The following is a 22009-nucleotide window of genomic DNA, read 5'->3' on the forward strand; positions in this document are numbered from 1 at the left end:
TTCACTTTACTGTAGGATTATGGGCAGCCACAGTGCAGAACCTCAGTGAGAAGCCACCTGAATGCAGCCTGCAGTACACAGAATACTAGACGTAGCAGCTCCCTTGTGTAGCATAATTTATACATAGATATACAGTATACTATATATAATATGACAGTCAATCAGTCATAATTATGATGAGAATTATAAAATGTGGTGATTGACCTGTCCTGAAGAGAGACTTCGATATACCAGAGACCTCTTTCAGGACAGGTTTATGACCACATTTTATTATTTTCATCATAATTATGACTGATTGACTGTCATATTATGTATAGTATACTAGTCACAAAGCCTGCGCCCGTTATATAACGGTCACTAGAGAAAAGTGCCCACCGCTTTGTGATACACGCCCATCCACAGCCATGGTCCTGCACATGCACTAGTCGATGGTCACAGCTCCAAATGCCGTACACCCGAGGCCACCTGCAGCATATTAGAACAACACACCTGACCTCCCTTCTGCTAATGTTTTCACCAGCCCCGGGAACCAAGCCAGCCTCCTCCTGAGAGTCATGATAGCAGCGTGCCTGACAAGCAGGGGGCAGACCATAGAAAGGACTCATGGGGAGATGATGTCAGCAGCCAGCCACAAGTACTGAGCTGACTGCAGTTTTCGGAGCTGTGTTCTGGCTGGGATCGGGAGAGTGGCGCTGACACGTCACCATGGCAACGCCAGCCACTGCTACGTAAATGGACACAGCGGCAGCACACTGCAGGATAAAATTCACCCCGGCCCGCCAATCATGACGTGCCTGTGCAGGGCCAGATTACTGTTGGGAGGTTCCAAAAGGGAGGTTCATTATGGTGTGTGCTGCTTGGCATAGCATCATTACTTACCTTCGGGTCCATATGACATGCGTCATTTACTCCACCTGACCAGCAGGTTCTGCCAGCTTTTGTAATGCCTGGCGGTGTGACACGCATGTCACAATACATGCTGGCAGATGTAAACCCTGGATGCGAGTATAGCTCTGTACTTGCATCCATGGACTACATATCTCGGCATGCATTGTGGCACACATGTACATGGAAGCAGTAGATTTGGGCGCATGAGACAGGTGGACAAAAAGGGCGCCCCATTCACTTCCATTATAAATATCGTTTAATGGACGCTGAACGGGGAAAATAAGGCGCCGGAGATTTTTAAGGATTTATAACGGCGCCCGGAGATTTTTAAGGATTTATAACTATGTTTGTGATGATTTAAGTTTACAAAATGAGCCCGTGACGAATAACGTTTATGAAGATAATAAATCACTATTTCTAAAACATTTCTAACACATTATTATCCACCCAAAAAAATAATTTACATTTTTTTCTTTACATTTTTTATTTATTAATGTCTGTAAAATATTATTATCCATAGGGGGTTTTAGGTTTAGGCACCAACAGGGGGTCTTAGGTTTAGGCACCAACAGGGGGGTCTTAGGTTTAGGCACCAACAGGGGGGTCTTAGGTTTAGGCACCAACAGGGGGGTCTTAGGTTTAGGCACCAACAGGGGGGTCTTAGGTTTAGGCACCAACAGGGGGGTCTTAGGTTTAGGCACCAACAGGGGGGTCTTAGGTTTAGGCACCAACAGGGGGGTCTTAGGTTTAGGCACCAACAGGGGGGTCTTAGGTTTAGGCACCAACAGGGGGTCTAGGGGTTAGGGATAGGTACAGGGAGGGTTTTTAATAAACGAAAATATAAGTTTCACTTTACAAACAGGGAAGATTAACGTTTTAAGAATTGCCGATCTCATACACATTATTTAGTGATTTATAAATTCTTAAAACACTATTTCTAAACGAAATTCTACACAATAATTTCTATAAACGATATTTCCATTTATCGTTTATACCACGCGCCCTTTTTTCCCGACGCCCTTTTCGTACGTACGCCATGTACATGACCCCGCCAAGAATTTGAAAACCAGTAGAAGCTGCCAGTTGGATGGAGAAGATGGCGCATGTCTTATGGGCCTGCTTAAAAAGAGTTAAGTAAGATCTACATTAGGACTAGTGTTCCCTGAAAATATAGAATGTAGACTTGGTAAATAGTTGTTAGATTCCATTAGCAGCAAGAAACCAATAAACAAGTGCTGAGTTCTGTGTATCACTGAAAAGACAGAGTAAAGTGTGGGCAGCACGGTGGCGTAGTGGTTAGCACTCTCGCCTTTTGCTGGGAATACTCGGTTCGTTTCCGCCACAGATAGATGGTTTGATCATTTCCGACATGTCCGATCTCCCGTTCGATTGCTCTGCCACTCGATTTCTCTTAGAAGTGAATGGGAAAAGATAAGAAAAACAAGCAGAAGATAAAAGAATCGAGTGGCAAAATCGATCAAGCGGAGAATCGAGCAGAAAAAAAAACACAGTGTATTCCCAGCATTACACCGCTGGATCTCTGGTTCGAATCCCAGTCAGGGCACTATCTGCACAGAGTTTGCATGTTCTCCCCATGTCTGTGTGGGTTTCCTCCGGGCACTCAGGTTTCCTCCAACACCCCAAAAACATACAGATAAGGTCATTTGCTTCCCCATAAAAATTGGCCCTAAACTACAATATATACACGACTACCAGATTCATATGTACACACATAAGTATGGTAGGGATTAGATTGTGAGTTCCTCTGAGGGACAGTTAAGTAACAAGAGACAATATACTCTGTAAAGTGCTGCAGAAGATGTCAGCACTATATAAATACTAAATGATAATAATTGCTGACAGATTATGCAAAACTGAAAATAAAATAAGTAAACAGACATGTGGCCATATAGGAAAACAAGGAGCTGGCCTGCAGCTCATAAAACCAGCAGAGAAAGGGTGAAAACTAGATCAGTAAACCTGTCATGCTGTGGAGAGGGGGTGAATAGGCAGAGGGGTAAACAGAAGATCAAAGGAAGTCAGACTCAGGAGGGAGAGGAATGTGAGAGCCATCAGCTTACCATGCTGAATGCAGACAGGACACAGTGACAGCCTCCTTCCTCGGCTGGCTTTGCATTTACAGAGTCCTTCCTCAGCGCAAGCTGCTCTGCACTCCCTCTTGTTACAGGCTCGCTCATGCTCGGCGACGTGAAGCACATGGGGCACGCTGGGGGCTGGCTGGACTCATCATCATCATTTCAAGCAGCACATGGGTGGCCTTATTTACCCTCCATAGCCGAACAAGTGATCTGAGGGTCAGTTCAGCAGGAAGGTGAATCAATTGTGCAGCTTGGCCATGATCTCTGCTGCTTATCCATAGCCCTGGCTATATGATCGGCTTCACTGCCTATCGCTCCCTTAGATGCTGTGAGGGGGGGGGGGGGGGGGCAGATGTACCCCTTGCTGACCCTCCTAGGTCTCTCGGGAGGGGGTGTGCCGACGAATTAACGTTGGCAGAGGTGGGTCACACAAGGCACATGCTGACTGACTGTGAGGACTGGGGAGCTGAGCGTCTCTTTACCATAGCAACAGCTCAGCCCCAGCTCACAGCTCAGTTCCGGAAACCAGTGCCGCTGCGGGATGCAGACTCCGGCTAGAGACAGGTGAAAGAGCCGGATGAGAGAGCGTGACTACACACTAATGGGGCCCTGTAGCAGCAGCGGCAGCAGCACTGAAGCAGGCTTGTAAATGGGGCCCCGATGATCCGGCTCTGCTCATCGCTCTGGATTTCCTTACTAGCACTTCTCCATCCTCCCAGTACTCTGTGCTCTGCAATGTGAGTGGGATGTTCTGGAAACAAGCACAATAGCCTTGTGATTCCTCTCTGCTGCAGCTCTGGATTGTTCCCCTGCTGATATCCTCCCTCTGCCTTGTGCAGAGCTCTCAGCAGCTGCTTCACAAATACCTGATCGGATGAACACTTTTCCCCCTCAAGGGCTGGGGCGGTACTTCCCTTCCTCTCATTGCTGCGTGGTAGCAGAGGAGCTGGGTCACATGATCGCCCATCTTCCTCTTATTTCCTCTTCTTCCTCTCCTCTCCAGCTCTGCTCAGTCTGAAACTTTCTCCCCATTCAGCGCCCCCTTGCTCCAACCTCCCGCACTGCACTCAGTGCAGTTGCACGCCCTGCACGGCCCAAGAAACGGCAGTGGCCGTAGGTTTCGGGCCATCGCCACCAAAACCTCTAGGCACAGGAACTCTCTCTTCCCCTCAGCTGTCACCCTCCTGAACTCATTAACTCGCTCTGAGCCCAGCACTGGAGCAACATTGTGTTCCAGAACTGCACCCTGTTCATGAACTAATTATGAATCTGGACTTCTGCTTTAGCCGTTTTTGGTTTATGTGCTCTTCCTTTTGTTTTTATCTATGAATCTCTGTTACTGTATGCCCTCTGTTATCTATAGTCCTATCCTTTATCCGTGAAATTGTACTTGCCAAATCCAATTCCGAGCACGACCCTGTCGTGCCTGGCGGATAAAAATGATTCTGATTCTGATTCTGATTCTGATCAATCAGGTAGTGTAATTAGTGTACTGCTTCACTCTGACAGACCAAACTCACTGTGTAACGCACCGCAAACAGCTGTTTCTGTAGTGATGGCCGTGCTGGCCTGGTGCGCACCATGGCGAAAGTGCAGGCAATGGCGGTTTTTAAGGCCATATGGTCGCCGGGCTGAGGTAGCTCAATGACAGAACAACAGTGACTGCCCAGCTGATCGAATTTGGTCTGTTCACAATGAAGCAACAACCTTATTATCTTGCAGTGCTGGTCGTAATGGAAAAATCTACGCTTACGGATCATTACGCGTAATTTTACGCTATTACGCATTACGCAATTACGGTTACGACGTAGGAAATTATCTACGGTACATCACTGTAATTACGCGTAAACTTACGCAGTTACGCGTAAGGATACCGTAATGTAGGCGCTTACACTACAATGTTATGCGTAGTGCCATAATACCCATTAATGCGTATTTTTTGACGCATACGGACGATATGTACGCAATAGCCGTCAATGTGACAGTTATTGCGTACATATCATTCGTATGCGTCAAAACGTACGCTTATACTGAAGGGCGGGAGAAGATACTATTGGTTGCTTAGGATGTTGACTGATTGGCTACTCTTAGAAAAGGGGAGTTTTTACGTTAGTAATTACGCGTAAAATTACGCGTAAGTGTTCGTAAAATTACGCATACCTAGCAATTACGGTAGACAGTGTAATTACGATACCACTTTACTGCTTACGCGTAAATAATTACGCGTAAGACCGTAAGTTACACGTAGCGCTTACGCGTAAATTTACATTGAATTACGATGCGTAATTACGCTCATGCGTAATTTCGGCCCAGCACTGTTATCTTGGGTCAGGTGTGCACCCAAACACACTCATATAGCCGGCAGTCATTTCTCTATTGTGATATGCAAGCCCCTTCTAAGCAGCAAGGTAATGATCACGAAGTTGAATTGACACATGTACATGCCTTTTGTTTTGTTGTGCAGCCACAGTGCAGCCATAAAAATTAGGCATGTACACGCACCAGAAAAATCACCATTTTTCTAGCAGCAGCCTTAAAAAATTCAGGAATCCACCTGGAGTCCTGGACCCTGTTGGTGGTGGAGGAGAAGGCAGTCAAGTGGCCGGCGGGCAGAGGTGCTGTGTGGGGACTGGGGACTGACTTAGTCTTGGGGCAGGCAGTCACACAGCGTGCAGGCAGAGATGCTATGTGTGGGAACTGACTTAGCTTTCAGGCAGGCCTGACCAGACTTTGCAGACCACATGGTCAGGTGGACCCTTGACCCAACACTGTGTGCCAGAGATGACACCACTTGCCTTTCAACATCTCGGTACAGTTTGGGTATCGTCTTTTTTGAGAAATAATTGCGACCTGGTATCTTCCACTGCAGTGTGTGGCTTTGCTTTTGTGTGCTGCTTTTCCTCAGGTGGTCATCCCATTGCAGTTTGTGCTTTGTAATCATGTGCCTCCGTAAGGAAGTTGTCCCTACGGGTCTTGGTCTTTCCACGGCTCAATTTTCGGTGGCAGAGAGTACAGATGGCATTGCTCTTATCCGAGGCAGACACACACAAAAATTCCACACCGCTGAGCCCTGGGATGATGTTACTTTGGTGGTGGTGACTGACCAACTGAGTGTTAAGTGGGGTGCCAGAATCAGAGCAGGAGGAGGAAGATATGTCATGGTTCTGTGCGGAAGCTGAGGAAGATGAGGTGTTCTGTGTTAAATAGTTAACTATGTCCTGACAATCTTGGGGGTTGATGGCATGTGCCTTCTGAACACTGTACTTTGGTCCAGGGTGAAATCACAACAGCATGACCTTAAACATACCTGCCGGGTGGCCTGCTTCAGGCTCTGCCTCTTCCTCTGCCTGTTTTTGTCCATATTGGGGGAGATGAAGTGAAAGGTATGCACTGACTGCACTTACAATGTGCAGTCACACAGGTGCAGTGAACAGGTATGCATGGACTGATATCAATACAATGTGCAGCTGTCACACACACAGGTACCATGAACAGGTATGCAGTGACTGGTATATAAAACTGTGTGCTGTTACACAGGTGCAGTGAACAGGTATGCACTGACTAGTATCAATACAATGTGCAGCTGTCACACACACAGGTACAGTGAACAGGTATGCAGTGACTGGTATATAAAACAACGTGCTGTCACACAGGTGCAGTGAACAGGTATGCGTGGACTGGTATCAACACAATGTGCAGCTGTCACACACACACAGGTAGTGCTGCTCATCCAGATTCCGGATATCCGGGTAACCCAGATATCCGACCTTATTTTCAGCTATCCGATTCGGATTCAGATACCAGATTTCTGTGGAAATCTGGATAGCTATCTGCAGATTGTTGGCTGGCAATGCGGATATGCATGGATATCCGCGGATATCCGCATAAATCCAACTATTGACATACTGTAACTAAGTACATGACATCCAGGACATCATTGAGCCAATCAGAGCAGTGCTGGGCCGAAATTACGCATGAGCGTAATTACGCATCGTAATTCAATGTAAATTTACGCGTAAGCGCTACACGTAAATTACGGTCTTACGCGTAATTATTTACGCGTAAGCAGTAGAGTGGTATCGTAATTACACTGTCTACCGTAATTGCTAGGTATGCGTAATTTTACGAACACTTATGCGTAATTTTACGCGTAATTACTAACGTAAAAACTCCCCTTTTCTAAGAGTAGCCAATCAGTCAACATCCTAAACAACCAATAGTATCTTCTCCCGCCCTTCAGTATAAGCGTACGTTTTGACGCATACGAATGATATGTACGCAATAACTGTCACATTGACGGCTATTGCGTACATATCGTCCGTATGCGTAAAAAAATACGCATTAATGGGTATTACAGCACTACGCGTAACATCGTAGTGTAAGTGCCTACATTACGGTATCCTTACGCGTAACTGCGTAAGTTTACGCGTAATTACAGTGATGTACCGTAGATATTTTCCTACGGCGTAACCGTAATTGCGTAATGCGTAATAGCGTAAAATTACGCGTAATGATCCGTAAGCGTAGATTTTTCCATTACGACCAGCACTGAATCAGAGGGCTCCTAGCAGAAGCCCTAGCAACCAATCACAGAAAGGAACCCTGGCCAGTCCCCCTGTATAATAAGGAGGGCTGTCATGATGAGAAATATTGTCCTTGCTTGTGAATGCTCAATGAGAGACAGGATCCAGTGCTGCTGGCCTAGCAAGTACTGTACACAGTGATAAACCTAAAGCTGTTCAGTGATTAACCCCTTCACTATCACTACACTATTGTTGTATTGTTAATTAGCTTGATTTCATTGTGTGACAGTCAGAGTGTGTGCTGCAGGGCTGCTGCAGCTGCTATGTGTCTGTGTGTGTGCTGTGCACAGACCAGGCCAGAAGCTGCCTGCTGGCCAGCTATTAGCCTTAGCTAGCTACAGTATAGGTTAGGTTAGGGATTAGGGAATAGGATTACTGTGTTATTGTGTAGTTAGTACTGTAGTACTGCAGTCAGTGTTAGTAGTTGTTAGAGTACTAGTACTACTGTGTTAGCTTACTACAAACCTGCTCTGATACTGTGCAGTGCCAGTGTGACAGTTAGTGTCTTCTCATCTGCTGTCTGACTGTCACTCGTCACGTGGCACTTGGCACATGGCACTTGGCACGTTGCACTTGGCACTTTGCACTTTGCACTTTGCAAGTGGCACTTTGCACGTGGCAGGTGGCACGTGGCACTTGGCATGTGCAAAGTGCCACATGCAAAGTGCCATGTGCAAAGTGCAAAGTGCCACGTGCAAAGTGCCACGTGCCAAGTGCAAAATGCCACATGAAAAGTGCAAAGTGCCACGTGCAAAGTGCAAAGTGCCACGTGCCAAGTGCCACATGCAAAGTGCCGCGTGCAAAGTTCCACGTGCCAAGTGCAAAGTGCCAAGTGCCACATGCCAAGTGCCACATGCAAAGTGCCGCGTGCAAAGTTCCACGTGCCAAGTGCAAAGTGCCAAGTGCCACATGCCAAGTGCCATGTGCAAAGTGTCACGTGCCAAGTGCCACGTGCCACATGCCAAGTGCCACGTGCCACATGCCACTGCCAAGTGCCACATCCGGCATCCTGCTGCCTTTGCTGCTTCCACCGCCAGGGGGCCACAGGCCACTGCTGCTGTGCTGATACCACCTATATTTAACCCAAAACACAATTGCTGCGTTTTTGGATGTGTCTGTCTGGGCTGAAAACTGCCATGTCCCAGTTGTGCGGTTGGACTTTGGACACAATGTGGACTGCACGACCACTGTCTGAAACCTAGTCCTGAAGTTAATTGACAGCCATTTTTTTTTGGGGGGGGGGGGGATTTTAAGTACCCACATCATCAATTAGTGTTTCCCTTTAAAAAATAATGCTGCTACATGCCTCATTTACCCTAAAAAAAATTTTTAAAGCAATTTAAAGGCCACTTGCGTTTTTTCTCTCCAGATATCCGAATTTGCCCGGATACCCCGGATACTGGGGTCAGATATCCGATTCGGATTCGGGTCAGAAAATTTGAAACTCGGATATCCGACCTGGATCGGATATCTAGGTATCCAGATCCGGATCCAATTCGGGTTTTAAAAAGGGGTATCCTAGCAGCACTGCACACAGGTACCGTGAACAGGTATGCAATGACTGGTATATAAAACTGTGTGCTGTCACGCAGGTGCAGTGAACAAGTGTGCACGGACTGGTATTACAAATGTGCAGCCGTCACACACACAGGTGCAGTGAAACGTAGGTACTGAACGTTCTGGGCCTGGCACAGTATCACAATTAGCAAGGGCCAGCTGTGACTGACAGGGCTGTATATGCAGTGTCAGTGGGCCACACACACGCACACAAAAAAAAACACATCACAAGAACATTAGCTCTCAAAAGAGCTGTTTTGTGGTGCTTTTTAGCAACAAATATCAGCAAGGAGCAAGCTAACAGACCTCCTAATTATCGCTTTCCCTATCTCTCCAATGTCTCTCCCTTCTCTCACTAATACTGCAGCACACAGAGTGAGAACATGGTGGATGCTGCTGCCTTATATAAGGGGAGGGGGGACTCCAGGAAGGAGTGCAGCCTGATTGGCTATCATGTGTCTGCTGACCGTGATATAGAGGGTCAAAGTTTAGCCCAATGATGTAGTATAGGGAGCGGGTCGCATAAAGTTTGTGTTCGATTGCGAACGTTAACATGAACCACTGATGTTTGCGCGAATAAGTTCCCATGCAAACAGTTCGGGCCATCTCTAGCGAGGGTCAGATAGGCTGCAAGGGGCTGGAAGAAAAACTAGGTAAATAGATTTTTTTTTACCTCGCACCTGTAGGGTACACTTGCAGGGACGTTTTCCCCTGTGATTCCCGGGCCTCAGTCGGCTTTTGCATTTGTGCTTAACGTGTATGTTTTTCTGGGAATGTTTCCACGTCTGACAGCATGTACAATATGTGAATGTGCACATCATTTGAAAACAATCGGAAATGTGTCCAATTTAACAATGAATGGAAAAATGCAAAACATGAACAAACAGTCACAACACACATTTCACGCACAAGGCTATTGACTTCAATAACTTGTAGAATCGTGTTTGTTTTGCCGTCCATGGAAAAATGTGTACAATTGCATCTAGTGTGTTCCCTACCTGAAGGGAACCTTAACTTCCATGTGTCTTGAAATTGCACAGCTTTCTGCTTTTTTCCACACAACACACATGTTCACATACAGTACATGCTGCCGCAAACGCAGAAATGCAGAAACGTTTACGGAAAAAATCTTTGCATTAAACACATACAAAAAAGCTGGCAAAGACCCGGGAATCACAGAGGAAAACAACCCTGCAAGTGTGTTCCCTGCCTTAAAGTGCACCTGCGTGTGCATTGTAGAATTGTGCACGTTTTGCTGTCCATGGAAAAACGCACACAAACGCATCTAGTGTGTTCCCTGCCTAAGGGAACTTTATCTTCCGTGCATTTTTTAAATTGCACAACTTTCTGCTTTTTTCTGCACGACGCACACATTTGCATACTGTACATGATGCTGCAAACTTGGATATGCGTAATCATTCCTGGAAAAACTTTTGCATTACACATTAACACAAAAGCGGACAGAGACCTGGGAATCACGGGGAGACGGCCCTACAAGAGTGTTCCCTCATTTAAAGAGCATGTACGGGAGTGTGCACATGCTGAAGCAGGTGTGTGTGCACTGTAGAATCATGCGTGTTTTGCCCTCCATGGCAAAGCGCACACAAACGCGTCTAGTGTATTCTCTGTCTAAAAAGGGAACGTTAGCTAAACTAATAAAAAGAGTTTCACTTACCTGGGGCGTCTACCAGCCCTCTGAAGCCGCCCTGTACTCGTGTCATCCTCTGGTCCCCGCAGTGGCTTAGTTTTGATTCTGGCAACAGAGCTACTTGCCAGCGACTGCACCTGCATGGCCCTGCATGAGTCCTTGGTCATGCTCCCGCCTCCGCGAGTGTCTTGCACATGTGCAGTAGGAGAAAATATTGTACTGCGCATGTGCAAAACGCTCCCGAGGGATGAACCCGTTCTAGTTTTCAGAATGGTAACATTAATGGCATGTATCAAATGTTCTGTCACTCAGTCAGGGCCTTTGATAAGAAAGAATGACATTGTTACATTTGGTGGGAAAAAAGGGCCTTTAGTGCTACTGGTAGTTTACAGTCTGCCATTGTGCCGAAAAACTGATTATGTATATAGGTTATGATTTTAGCTGTGACAAGCAAGAGAATAGAATTTGGGGTGTTTGAGAGATGAGGCCTATGTAATTTAATTATTTATTTATTTATATATTTATTTATTTATTTATTTATTTACTAGCTGATGGCCTGGCGTTGTCCAGGTATGCATTTGGCTGGTGTTGTCTGTGCCCACTTTTTCTAATCCTAACACACAGTCACTCAATGACCAAGTTTGTGAGCTTTGCGGTCTTTGGCATCAATAATTTGCATGGAAATGAAACAAATCTGATCGACTGTTTGTGGCTCCACCCCCTTATCTGAATTTAAACTCCAGTCACCTAATGACCAACTGTACCAGGCTTGAGGCGTGTGCCATTTAACAGTAAAAGAATGGCAGAAATTAAATATTTCCTTGAAAAGCAATAGATACATTTTAATTGGCTTTTGTAGGCTCCACCCACTTTTCTTAATATTAATCCCAGTCACCCAGTGACCAACTGTGCAACGTTTGAGAACCCTACCATTAACAGTGTAAGAATAGCTGCAGTTTACATTTTCTCAGTGAAATTTGTATTTGTCTCTGCCCACTGATGACCCAGCATTGCCTGAGTATGTATTTGGCTGGTGTTGGCTGCACCCACTGTTTCTAGCCCTAACACACTATCACTCAATTACTTAATGACCAAGTTTGTGAGCTTTGCGGTCTTTGGCATCAATAATTTGCATGGAAATGAAACAAATCTGATTGACTGTTTGTGGCTCCACCCCCTTTTCTGAATTTGAACTCCAGTCACCCAATGACAAACTGTACCAGGTTTGAGGCTTGCGCAATAATGGCAGCTATAACATATTCCCCTTGAAAATCAGTAGGTGAATTTTTATGGGCTTTTGTAGGCTTCACCCAATTTTCTAAATATTAATCCCAGTCACCCAGTGACCAACTGTACAAAGTTTGAGAACCCTACCATTAACAGTGTAACAATGGCTGCAGTTTACATTTTCCCAGTGAAATTTGTATTTGTCTCCGCCCACTGATGACCCGGCGTTGCCTGACGCGGTGGGCAAGTAGTGAACAGGGCGATAATAGCAGCAATTAAATATTCACCTTGAAAATCAATAGGTGAATTTTGATTGGCTTTTGTAGGCTCCACCCACTTTTTTGAATATTGATCCCAGTCACCCAATGACCAACTGTGCAAAGTTTGAGAACCCTACCATTAACAGTGTAAGAATGGCTGCAGTTTACATTTTCCCAGTGAAATTTGTGAAGAAGAAGAAGAACCAGATGATGAAGAAGAAGAAAAAGAAGAAGAAGAACCAGGTGAAGAAGAAGATGAAAAACCAAGTGAAGATGAACCAGATGAAGAACAAGAAGAACCAGGTAAAGAAGAAGAAGAAAAAAAAGGAGGCGAAGAAGAAGATGGTGAAGGTGATGGTGAGAAAGAAGATGGTGAAAAAGAAAACGAAGACGGTGAAGAAAAAGATGGAGAGAATAAAAAGAAGAGGTGAAGACGGTGAAGAAGAATAAACAAACAAATACAGAAAAAAAAAGTTTTCCATCATTTTTTTTTGTTTTTTTTAATTACACCTCCACATGTATTTAATAGTGGTGTTGCTTTCCATAAAGGGAAGGTTCAGGGTGAGGCAAAAAAAACAAAAAAACAAAATCAAAATCCACTTACCTGGGGCTTCCTCCAGCGAGTGGCAGGCAGGCTGTGCCCTCGGCACTGCTCCGCAGGCTCTCGGTGCTCTCCTGTGGCTGACCCGACCTGACCAGGCCGGCTGCCTGGTCGGGCTTCTTCTGCGCTCCAAACTGCGTTTCACGCGGCATGCTGACGTCATCGGACGTCCTAAGGGCTGTACTGCGAAGGCTCAGTAGTTCTCAGTAGTACAGCCCTTAGGACGTCCGATGACGCCAGCGTGAAAAGCAGATTGGAGCGCAGGAGAAGCCCGACCTGGCAGCCGGCCTGGCCAGGTCGGGTCGGCCACCGGAGACCACCAGGAGCCTGCGGAGCGGCGCCGAGGGCACATCCTGCCTGCCACGGGCTGGAGGAAGCCCCAGGTAAGTGGATTTTGATGTTTTTTTTTGCCTCACCCTGAACCTTCCCTTTAAGGCCATTTGTGATCATGACTCGTGATCCAGATTAAATTTGTGCTCACAACTCAAATTCAAACTCGAATCGAGTTCTATGGTCGTGATCATGGCCAAAACCGGATTTGATCTGGACCCGGATTCAAATGCACTCAAATCGAATTTGGGTGCATTCGAGCAACACTGACAGTGACTCCCTAGTAGCTTTATACAAAGACCCCTCCCCCAACCCCCGAGTGGTGCAATACTTTTATCTTGTGGCAACATCCTATAGGGTGGGGGAAGCTACAGATAAATTGTTCCACTCTTGCTTCCTAGAGGGATGTCCCCTGTGAAGATGAACTATTCCACATTCCAACTGTTCCGTCATCTGTAATGGGACACAATCTTACAGGTAATTTGGTGAAAAGAAAAATATATACATATAGATTTTACTATCAGTTTACTTTATTAAAATTGTTTGGTAAATTATTTTAGGGGTGCTCAAATAATTGATTACTTTGATAGCTGTCACGAAAACAATCGTAATGCAGCAGCATTTCATCAGAAATGTATCATAAACTGGAAGCATTTCACCAGAAAATAATCATAATGCTGCAGAGTTTCACCAGAAGATAATCGTAATGCGGCAGCGTTTCATCAGAAAATAACCATAAAGTGAAAGCATTTTACCAGAAAATAATTGTAATGCATCAGCATTCCATCAGAAAATATTCATAAAGTGTAAGCATTTCACTATAAAATAATCGTGACACAGCAGCGTTTCATCAGAAAATACTTTTATTTTGGCAGTATTTCACCAGAAAATACACATATTGCAGAAGCCTTTCACCAGAAAATAATTATTATTATTGCAACGTTACTTTCAACAGAAAATAAACGTATTACAGAAGCGCTTTACTAGAAAATAAGTATAATGTGGCAACATTTCACCATAAAATATTCATATTTCGGAACAGGGCCGCCATCAGAAATTTTGGGCCCCCTCACACATTATCAGGCCTGGGCCCTCACCTCCCTGGGCCCACCCACTGGTTGCTGTTCCCGCCCACTAGCCAGTGCCACCCCACCCCCGTGTCCGTGCGCAAAGTGCATGGCTTCGACACTGAAGAGAGCGGCATGCACAGCGTGATGCTGCAAAAAGTGGGAGTGACCATGGCATGTTGTGGGTGGAGCAAAATACTAGCAAGATACAGGTAGTCTCCGGTTAGCAAATGAGATAGGATCTTGTAGGTTCATTCTTATCCTTTATCCGTTCTGTTTTGTCCCCCTCTTTTCTTCCTGTGCCTCTTTTCTCCCCCTCTGTCTCACCTCAGTTTGTGCCTCTTTTGTGTCCCTCTGTGTGACCTCATGTTTTCGTCTCATCTCTTGTCTCCCTGTGCCTCTTTTGTCCACCTCTGTTCCCCCTGTGCCTCTTTTTTTCCCCTGTGTTACTGCTTGTCCCCTTCTGTCTCAGCTCATCCCCCTGCCCTAGTCAGGTATAGGTGCTCCCGGTATAAGTAGTCATCTATAGGTGGTGCCCCAGTATAGGTAGCCTGGTGTAGATGCCCCCAGTATAGGTAGCCTGGTATAGCTGGTGCTCCAGTATAGGCCAGCAAGACACAGGTGCCCCAGTATAGGTATTCAACTATAGGTGTGCCCCGGTATAGGTAGCCTGGTATAGTTGCCCCCAGTATAGGTAGCCAAGTATGGGTGGTGCACCAGTATAGGTTAGCCAAGTACAGGCGCCCCAGTATAGATAGCAAGCTATAAATGCCCCAGTATAAGTAGCCAAGTATAGGTGGTGCAAGAGAAGAAAGAGAACAGCGCTTTTTTCAATCAACAGAGAGGGAACTATTTTATCCAACTAACGTCTGCACAATATAAGGACTTTTCTACAGTAGCCCATTACACAGATTATTTAAAGGGGAAAAGTTTTTTATATAGGAGGCTTTTTTAGAGAATCAGGTGCCTCCAAAGTGTGTATGGTCGTATGTATGTGAATACGAGTGGGGCTTATTATCTAAACCTCTTGGCTAGATGAATAGGAGATACATCTAGAGGTCACTGGATGAACGTTCCTTTGGGGACAACATATGTTCTTTTATGATATTTTTATATTTTTACGAATGTATCCTATCTGGAATAATAGGAAATTTTATATATAAGCAATAAAATTGATTAGTGTAACAGATTGTAGTACAAGCGCTGTTCTCTTTCTTCTCTTATACTTTCTATGACTGGTGGGGGCTAAGGGGATACCCCACACCTTGAGAACCAAGCAGCTGTTAAGTGGGGTGATAGGGAAATAGAGCGGCGCCTATAAACTTCATAATTTTTTGGCTTCTCCTGACTTGACAAGTATAGGTGGTGCCCCAGTATAGGTAGCCAGGTACATGTGGTGCTCTAAGTAAAGGTAGCCAGGTATAGGTGGTGCTCCAGTATAGGTAGTTAGGTATAGGTGGTTCCAGCCCTAGTATAGGTAGCCAAGTACAGGTGGTGCCCTCAGTAAAATTAGCCAAGTATAGGTGGTGCCCCAGTATAGGTAGCCAGGGATAGGTGGTGCCCCAGTATAGGTAGCTAGGTATAGGTGGTGCCCCAGTATAGGTAGCCAGGTATAGGTAGTTCCAGCCCCAGTATGGGTAGCCAGGTATAGGTGGTGCCCCAGTATAGGTAGCCAGGTATAGGTGGTGCCCCAGTATAGGTAGCTAGGTATAGGTGGTGCCCCAGTATAGGTAGCTAGGTATAGGTGGTGCCCCAGTATAGGTAGCCAGGGATAGGTGGTGCCCCAGTATAGGTAGCTAGGTATAGGTGGTGCCCCAGTATAGGTAGCTAGATATAGGTAGTTCCAGCCCCAGTATAGGTAGCCAGGTATAGGTGGTGCCCCAGTATAGGTAGCCAGGTATAGGTGGTGCCCCAGTATAGGTAGCTAGGTATAGGTAGTTCCAGCCCCAGTATAGGTAGCCAGGTATAGGTGGTGCCCCAGTATAGGTAGCCAGGTATAGGTGGTGCCCCAGTATAGGTAGCCAGGTATAGGTGGTGCCCCAGTATAGGTAGCCAGGTATAGGTGGTGCCCCAGTATAGGTAGCCAGGGATAGGTGGTGCCCCAGTATAGGTAGCCAGGTATAGGTGGTGCCCCAGTATAGGTAGCCAGGTATAGGTGGTGCCCCAGTATAGGTAGCTAGGTATAGGTGGTGCCCCAGTATAGGTAGCTAGGTGTAGGTGGTGCCCCAGTATAGGTAGCCAGGTATAGGTGGTGCCCCAGTATAGGTAGCCAGGTATAGGTGGTGCCCCAGTATAGGTAGCTAGGTATAGGTAGTTCCAGCCCCAGTATAGGTAGCCAGGTATAGGTGGTGCCCCAGTATAGGTAGCCAGGTATAGGTGGTGCCCCAGTATAGGTAGCTAGGTGTAGGTAGTTCCAGCCCCAGTATAGGTAGCCAGGTATAGGTGGTGGCCCAGTATAGGTAGCCTGTAGCCAGATATAGGTAGGGCCCCAGTATAGAAAGTCCGCTATCACATTCAAGTGCTTATGTCACTCTTCTCTCAGTGATGAAACACGGTCAGCTGGTAAGTGAGCCACAGGCCTGCAGCCAGCACCTGCGGCCCTTCCAGCGCTTGGGGGGGGGGGGGCAGAAACTCTGGGCCCCTCACTGCAGTGTCAGTTGTCCCGCCCTGATGGTTGCCCTGTTTTGGAAGCTCACCAGAAAATGATGCATGTGTAGGCTCTTCTCCCCCCCCCACCCTTCATTAATGCCCCCTAATTACCCTAGTGCTAGTGTAGTACCTGTAAAAAGAAAAATACTCACCTCACCTGACAAACGATTCCTCTCCATGCCTCCGGCGCACAGCTCCCCTGATGATCTTTTGTCCAGCAAGTCCTGCTGCAAAACTCCTGCACTGCCAGGAAAAGCAGGGCTACAGGGAAATGTTGTCTCCAGTGCAGGGCTTTGGAGGGCATTTTCCTGTAGCCCTGCTCTGCTTGCCGGAAACCAAAGACTCCGTAGCCTGGAGAGGTGAGCTGCGGCTGGTGAACTGGCAAGCTAGTTCACTACCTAGGGGGGACACCACCTGGTGGGGGGATGCCGTATTCCCCACCTGCGACAGTGCCTCCCCTAAACAGCACTCCAGGCGACCGTCTGGTCAGCCTGGTGCCCCAGGCGCCTCTGCTAACTGTTGTTAGACAGATACCAAATATGATGCCCAGCTTTCTGATTTGGGTAGATTATCTACAATGCAATAGTCTATTTTAGTTTTGTTTTGTTCTTTACAATTTTATTTGGCTCCTAGAACTTGAATTTTGATGCTGCATATACCAACTTGTTAGCACAGGTAACAGATTTTTTTTTTTTTTTTTATGGCCAGATCCAAAAAGGAACCATCCATCTGCAACAATGTCTGAAGGATGGAGTCAACATCTAGTCTATTTGGTCTATTTTCTGTAATTTGGGATCCCAAATAAGTTTTAAGTCATGTTCTAGCTCGGATGTGTCCTGTACCTGCTGTTTATAATAATGAAGATGTTTGTTATCCAGCCTTCCTTTAGACAACATATATGCATTGTGAAGGGCCTTAGCCATGGCTTCCACTGCGTAATAAACTCGTGGGGAAACGCCGAGCTCTATATAATATTCTTCTGGTATTGCATATATTCTTCTCATGGATGCATTTACCCTTGCGTGAGCCATGGCTGTCAATGTCTCTTTAATATCACCATTTCCTACAATATAACCATTTCCTGATGTGTCATAGGAACTCAGCTTTTCAGTGTCATCAAACAAATGTTCTTTATCTGGAATCAATAAAGGGTGTAATTCCACAGCCAAACTACCATTCAGTGGATTTAAATAGTACAAAGATTGTTTTGCAGTAGAGCTCCACACAGGAGGGAAAATACATGTTTTATTAGTCAGAGATAAAGCAGCGTTATTTAAAAAATGTAGAATATAAGCCTCCATTCCATATACTAGAACAATTTTGCTAAAAGATTTTTCAAGAACAGATGCGTCTTCAATAACACGAAAGTTTTTAAGTGGCACTGTAATTATAAACTCAACACAGATGCCATTTTTCTTCAGATACTTCATCATTAATTCTGTTTCTTTCTCTCCAGCTTCATCATCTGATGAGATGATTCCAACCCAGGTCCAGCCAAAATATTTCAACAGCTTTATTACAGGTGCATAATAGGCATGCTCATTCTCCACCATGCGGAATACATACGGATAAAGGTGCCTGTTGGTTAGAGAGTAGTCTGTGGCTCCATAACTGATCTGCAGAAAAGAAAACACAATATAACTGTAACGATTGGTGTCAGCACGCAGAGAGAATCTGATTATTGGCGATCTGCAGTATAACCAAGAATGCAGATATATACCTGATTATTGATGATCTGCAGAATCACCGATAATACAGATATATTGCTAACCTCTGGACACCTATGGTATGTGAGTGTTTGGTGTAACAGTAATACTTTGAGTAATGCACCTGCTGAGCAGAAGATCAAAGGCAGTAAAGGAATACTGCTCTTGAAGACACAGAAACCTTCCGGCAGCCTGAGACTCTCCAAGGGGTGGAGTCAGGCTGGAGGTAGGAAGGACCAGAAGGTGAGTGACACCTGAAGGTGAATGTCACTATCTGATCTGGAGACTATCTCTTAATGGGAGAGATAGCTCTTGAGGTCGGGCAAGCCAGGTCGGCAACACACGGTCAGATAAAGTACATAGACAGAAGGCTGATTCGGTATCCAAGGCTAGCAGGGTTTGGCAACAGAGTATCAGATATGCGAGGTACCGAATCAGAGGACAGAGGAGTGGTCAGGAAAGCAATAAGTCATAACAGATATCAAACAATGCCTAGTCTGGGTGTGAGGTCCTTGTTCTCTACACCCTGGAACTAGTCTGATGAATAATAGAATGATCGCACAAGTTCCCTAGTCTTGGGTGTGAGGTCCGTGGTCTCAGCACCCTGGAACTAGTCTGGAGTATAACACAAATGATGATGCAGTTCCCTAGTCTTAGGTGCGAGGTCCGTGGTCTCAGCACCCTGGAACTAGTCTGGAGTATAACACAAATGATAATGCAAGTTCCCTAGTCTGGGTGTGAGGTCCATGGTCTCTACACCCTGGAACTAGTCTAGAGTATAACACAAATGATAATGCAAGTTCCCTAGTCTGGGTGTGAGGTCTGTGGTCTCTACACCCTGGAACTAGTCTAAGCATAAACAGAATAACAATACAAGTAATCTGGCTCAGTGTGAATTCCCAGGTCCACCTGGTTCAAACACACTGTTGGATCTGACGAAGGTCTGAGTGCTTCCACGTAGTGTTCGCAATGGCAGACAACTTGAGACTGGCCAGCAGTAACTATATATGGAGTAGAGCTCTCGGGCACCACCCCTAAATGATCAACCAATAGAGTACTGCTCTGGATTCAGCTGATTGGCGTGATCAGCTGACCTCTCCTTGCCCAGTATAAGAGTTCTGCCTCTCAGCGCGCGCGCACGTATTCCTAAGCCTGTGTGCACTAACAGACTCAGCCACACCAGACACACGCTGCCGCGTGCAAACCGCCACGCTGGACGCGGAACCAGCCGCCTTACTGTTGTTACATGCGGCGGCTTTTCCGCGTTCTGCCCTGTTACCAGATGCACGCTTCCGCGTGCAAACCGCCGCATTGGACGCGGAATCAGCCGCCTCCTCAGAAGCAGCTTTTCCACGTTCTCTCACAGTACCCCCCGAGGAGTGGACTCCGGACATCTCCTGCCTGGCTTCTCAGGATGCAAGTTGTGGAACTCCCTTTTCAAGTCCTCTGCGTGCATGCGACATTCTGGCACCCAAGTTCTCTCCTCAATGCCATACCCCTTCCAGTGCACCAAATACTGCACGGAGTTCTGCACAAGTCGGGAGTCTAGAATCTTCTCAATTTGATACTCAGGTTGGTCATCAATCAACACAGGGGGGGGGGGGGGAGCAGAATCCACGTGCACTGCCGGCTTGAGCAAGGACACATGGAACGATCTCACACCTCGCATGCTGGTAGGGAGATCAATGGCATAAGTGACGTCATTGATCTTCCTGGTCACTGGAAATGGACCCACAAATCTGGGACCTAACTTGGGAGAGAGTTGCTTCAGAGCCAAATGTCGTGTGGACACCCAGACCAAGTCTCCTGGAAGGAATTCCCACTCTATGGAACGTCTCTTATCAGCCTGTTTCTTCTGACTCTGAAAAGCCTTCCTCAAATTCTTTTCTACCATTCCCCAAACTTGTTTTAAGGACTTCTGCCAATCCTCCAGGGCTGGAAACGGGGTGGCAGCCACTGGTAATGGGGTGAACTTAGGCGATCTTCCTGTCACCACCTGGAATGGGGAAAACCCTGAGGAGGAGCTTTTCAAATTGTTGTGTGCAAATTCTGCAAAAGGCAGGAATTTGACCCAGTCAGTTTGAACATCTGCCACATAACATCTCAGAAACTGTTCCAGAGACTGATTGGTTCTCTCGGTCTGGCCATTGGTCTGTGGGTGGTAGCCTGATGAAAAAGATAGCTCCATGTCTAACTGATGGCAGAATGCCCTGCAAAATTTAGAAACAAATTGGACTCCCCGATCTGACACTATATTTTCCGGAATCCCATGCAGTCGGAAAATATGTTGAATGAAAAGATCGGCCAACTCTTGGGCTGAGGGGAGTCCTTTCAGGGGAACAAAATGGGCCATCTTGCTGAATCGATCGACTACCACTCAAATGACCGCCATGCCCTCAGACCTGGGGAGTTCGCCCACAAAATCCATGGACAGATGGGTCCATGGCTCACTCGGAACTGGCAATGGTTGCAAAGTTCCAACCGGTGCCTGACGGGAGGGTTTGCTCCTAGCACACACTGCACATTCTCTTACATACTCTTTGCAGTCAGTTGCCAATGACGGCCACCAGGCACATCTCGCAATGAGGTCCTGCGTTCTGGTGGCCCCAGGATGCCCAGCATTCTTGTGGGAATGGAACAACTGCAGTATCTGTAGACGAAAAGGCAATGGCACAAACATGACCCCTTCAAGCTTTCCCTCTGGTACATCCTGTTGGAACGGACTCAACGTTTCCGTCCAGTCCCTCCAGGTCTCAGTGGCGGCCAGAACCACTTTCTGAGGGAGAATGGTTTCTGGGTCTGAGGGCTGTGCTGTCTCGGGCTCAAAACATCTGGACAAGGCATCAGCTTTGATGTTCTTACTACCAGGGGTATACGTGATTACAAATCTGAATCTCGAGAAAAATAATGACCACCGAGCCTGTTGGGGGCTAAGTCTCTTAGCACCCTCAATGTACTCCAAATTCTTGTGGTCAGTATAAACAGTAATGGTATGTTCTGCGCCTTCTAGCCAATGTCGCCATTCCTCAAAGTCCAACTTAATGGCTAGAAGTTCCCTATTGCCTATATCGTAGTTCTTCTCTGCGGTTGAAAACCTATGTGAAAAATAGGCACAGGGATGTAATCTTCCTTGCAGCCCAGAACGCTGAGACAGCACAAACCCTACCCCTACCTCTGAGGCATCTACCTCCACAATAACGGGGAAGGTGGTGTCGACATGTCTCAAAATGGGTGCAGTACAGAACAATTTCTTTAGAGTGGAGAAAGCAGCATGGGCCTCAGGGGACCAGTGATGAGTATCTGCCCCTTTCTTTGTGAGACTGGTGAGAGATGAGATCACCGTAGAGTACCCCTTTATAAACCTCCTATAGTAATTGGGGAACCCCAGGAACCT

General features: G+C 46.4%; 1 protein-coding gene across 1 annotated transcript in view; it reads right to left on the reverse strand.

Annotated features, from left to right (window-relative positions):
• LOC137546547 (vomeronasal type-2 receptor 26-like) overlaps positions 1 to 22009 on the reverse strand; it is a 150057-nt gene that overhangs the window by 96196 nt on the left and 31852 nt on the right. Inside the window, exons 3-5 of the mRNA XM_068269191.1 lie at positions 18150 to 18525; positions 17926 to 18044; positions 2970 to 3131 (exon numbers count right to left, since the gene is read on the reverse strand). Coding sequence (XP_068125292.1) covers positions 2970 to 3131; positions 17926 to 18044; positions 18150 to 18525 — 657 coding nt within the window. The remainder of the gene's footprint in view (positions 1 to 2969; positions 3132 to 17925; positions 18045 to 18149; positions 18526 to 22009) is intronic.

Source organism: Hyperolius riggenbachi, chromosome 1 (genome assembly GCF_040937935.1).
Source record: "Hyperolius riggenbachi isolate aHypRig1 chromosome 1, aHypRig1.pri, whole genome shotgun sequence".
In the NCBI taxonomy this organism is placed as follows: Eukaryota; Metazoa; Chordata; class Amphibia; order Anura; family Hyperoliidae; genus Hyperolius; species Hyperolius riggenbachi.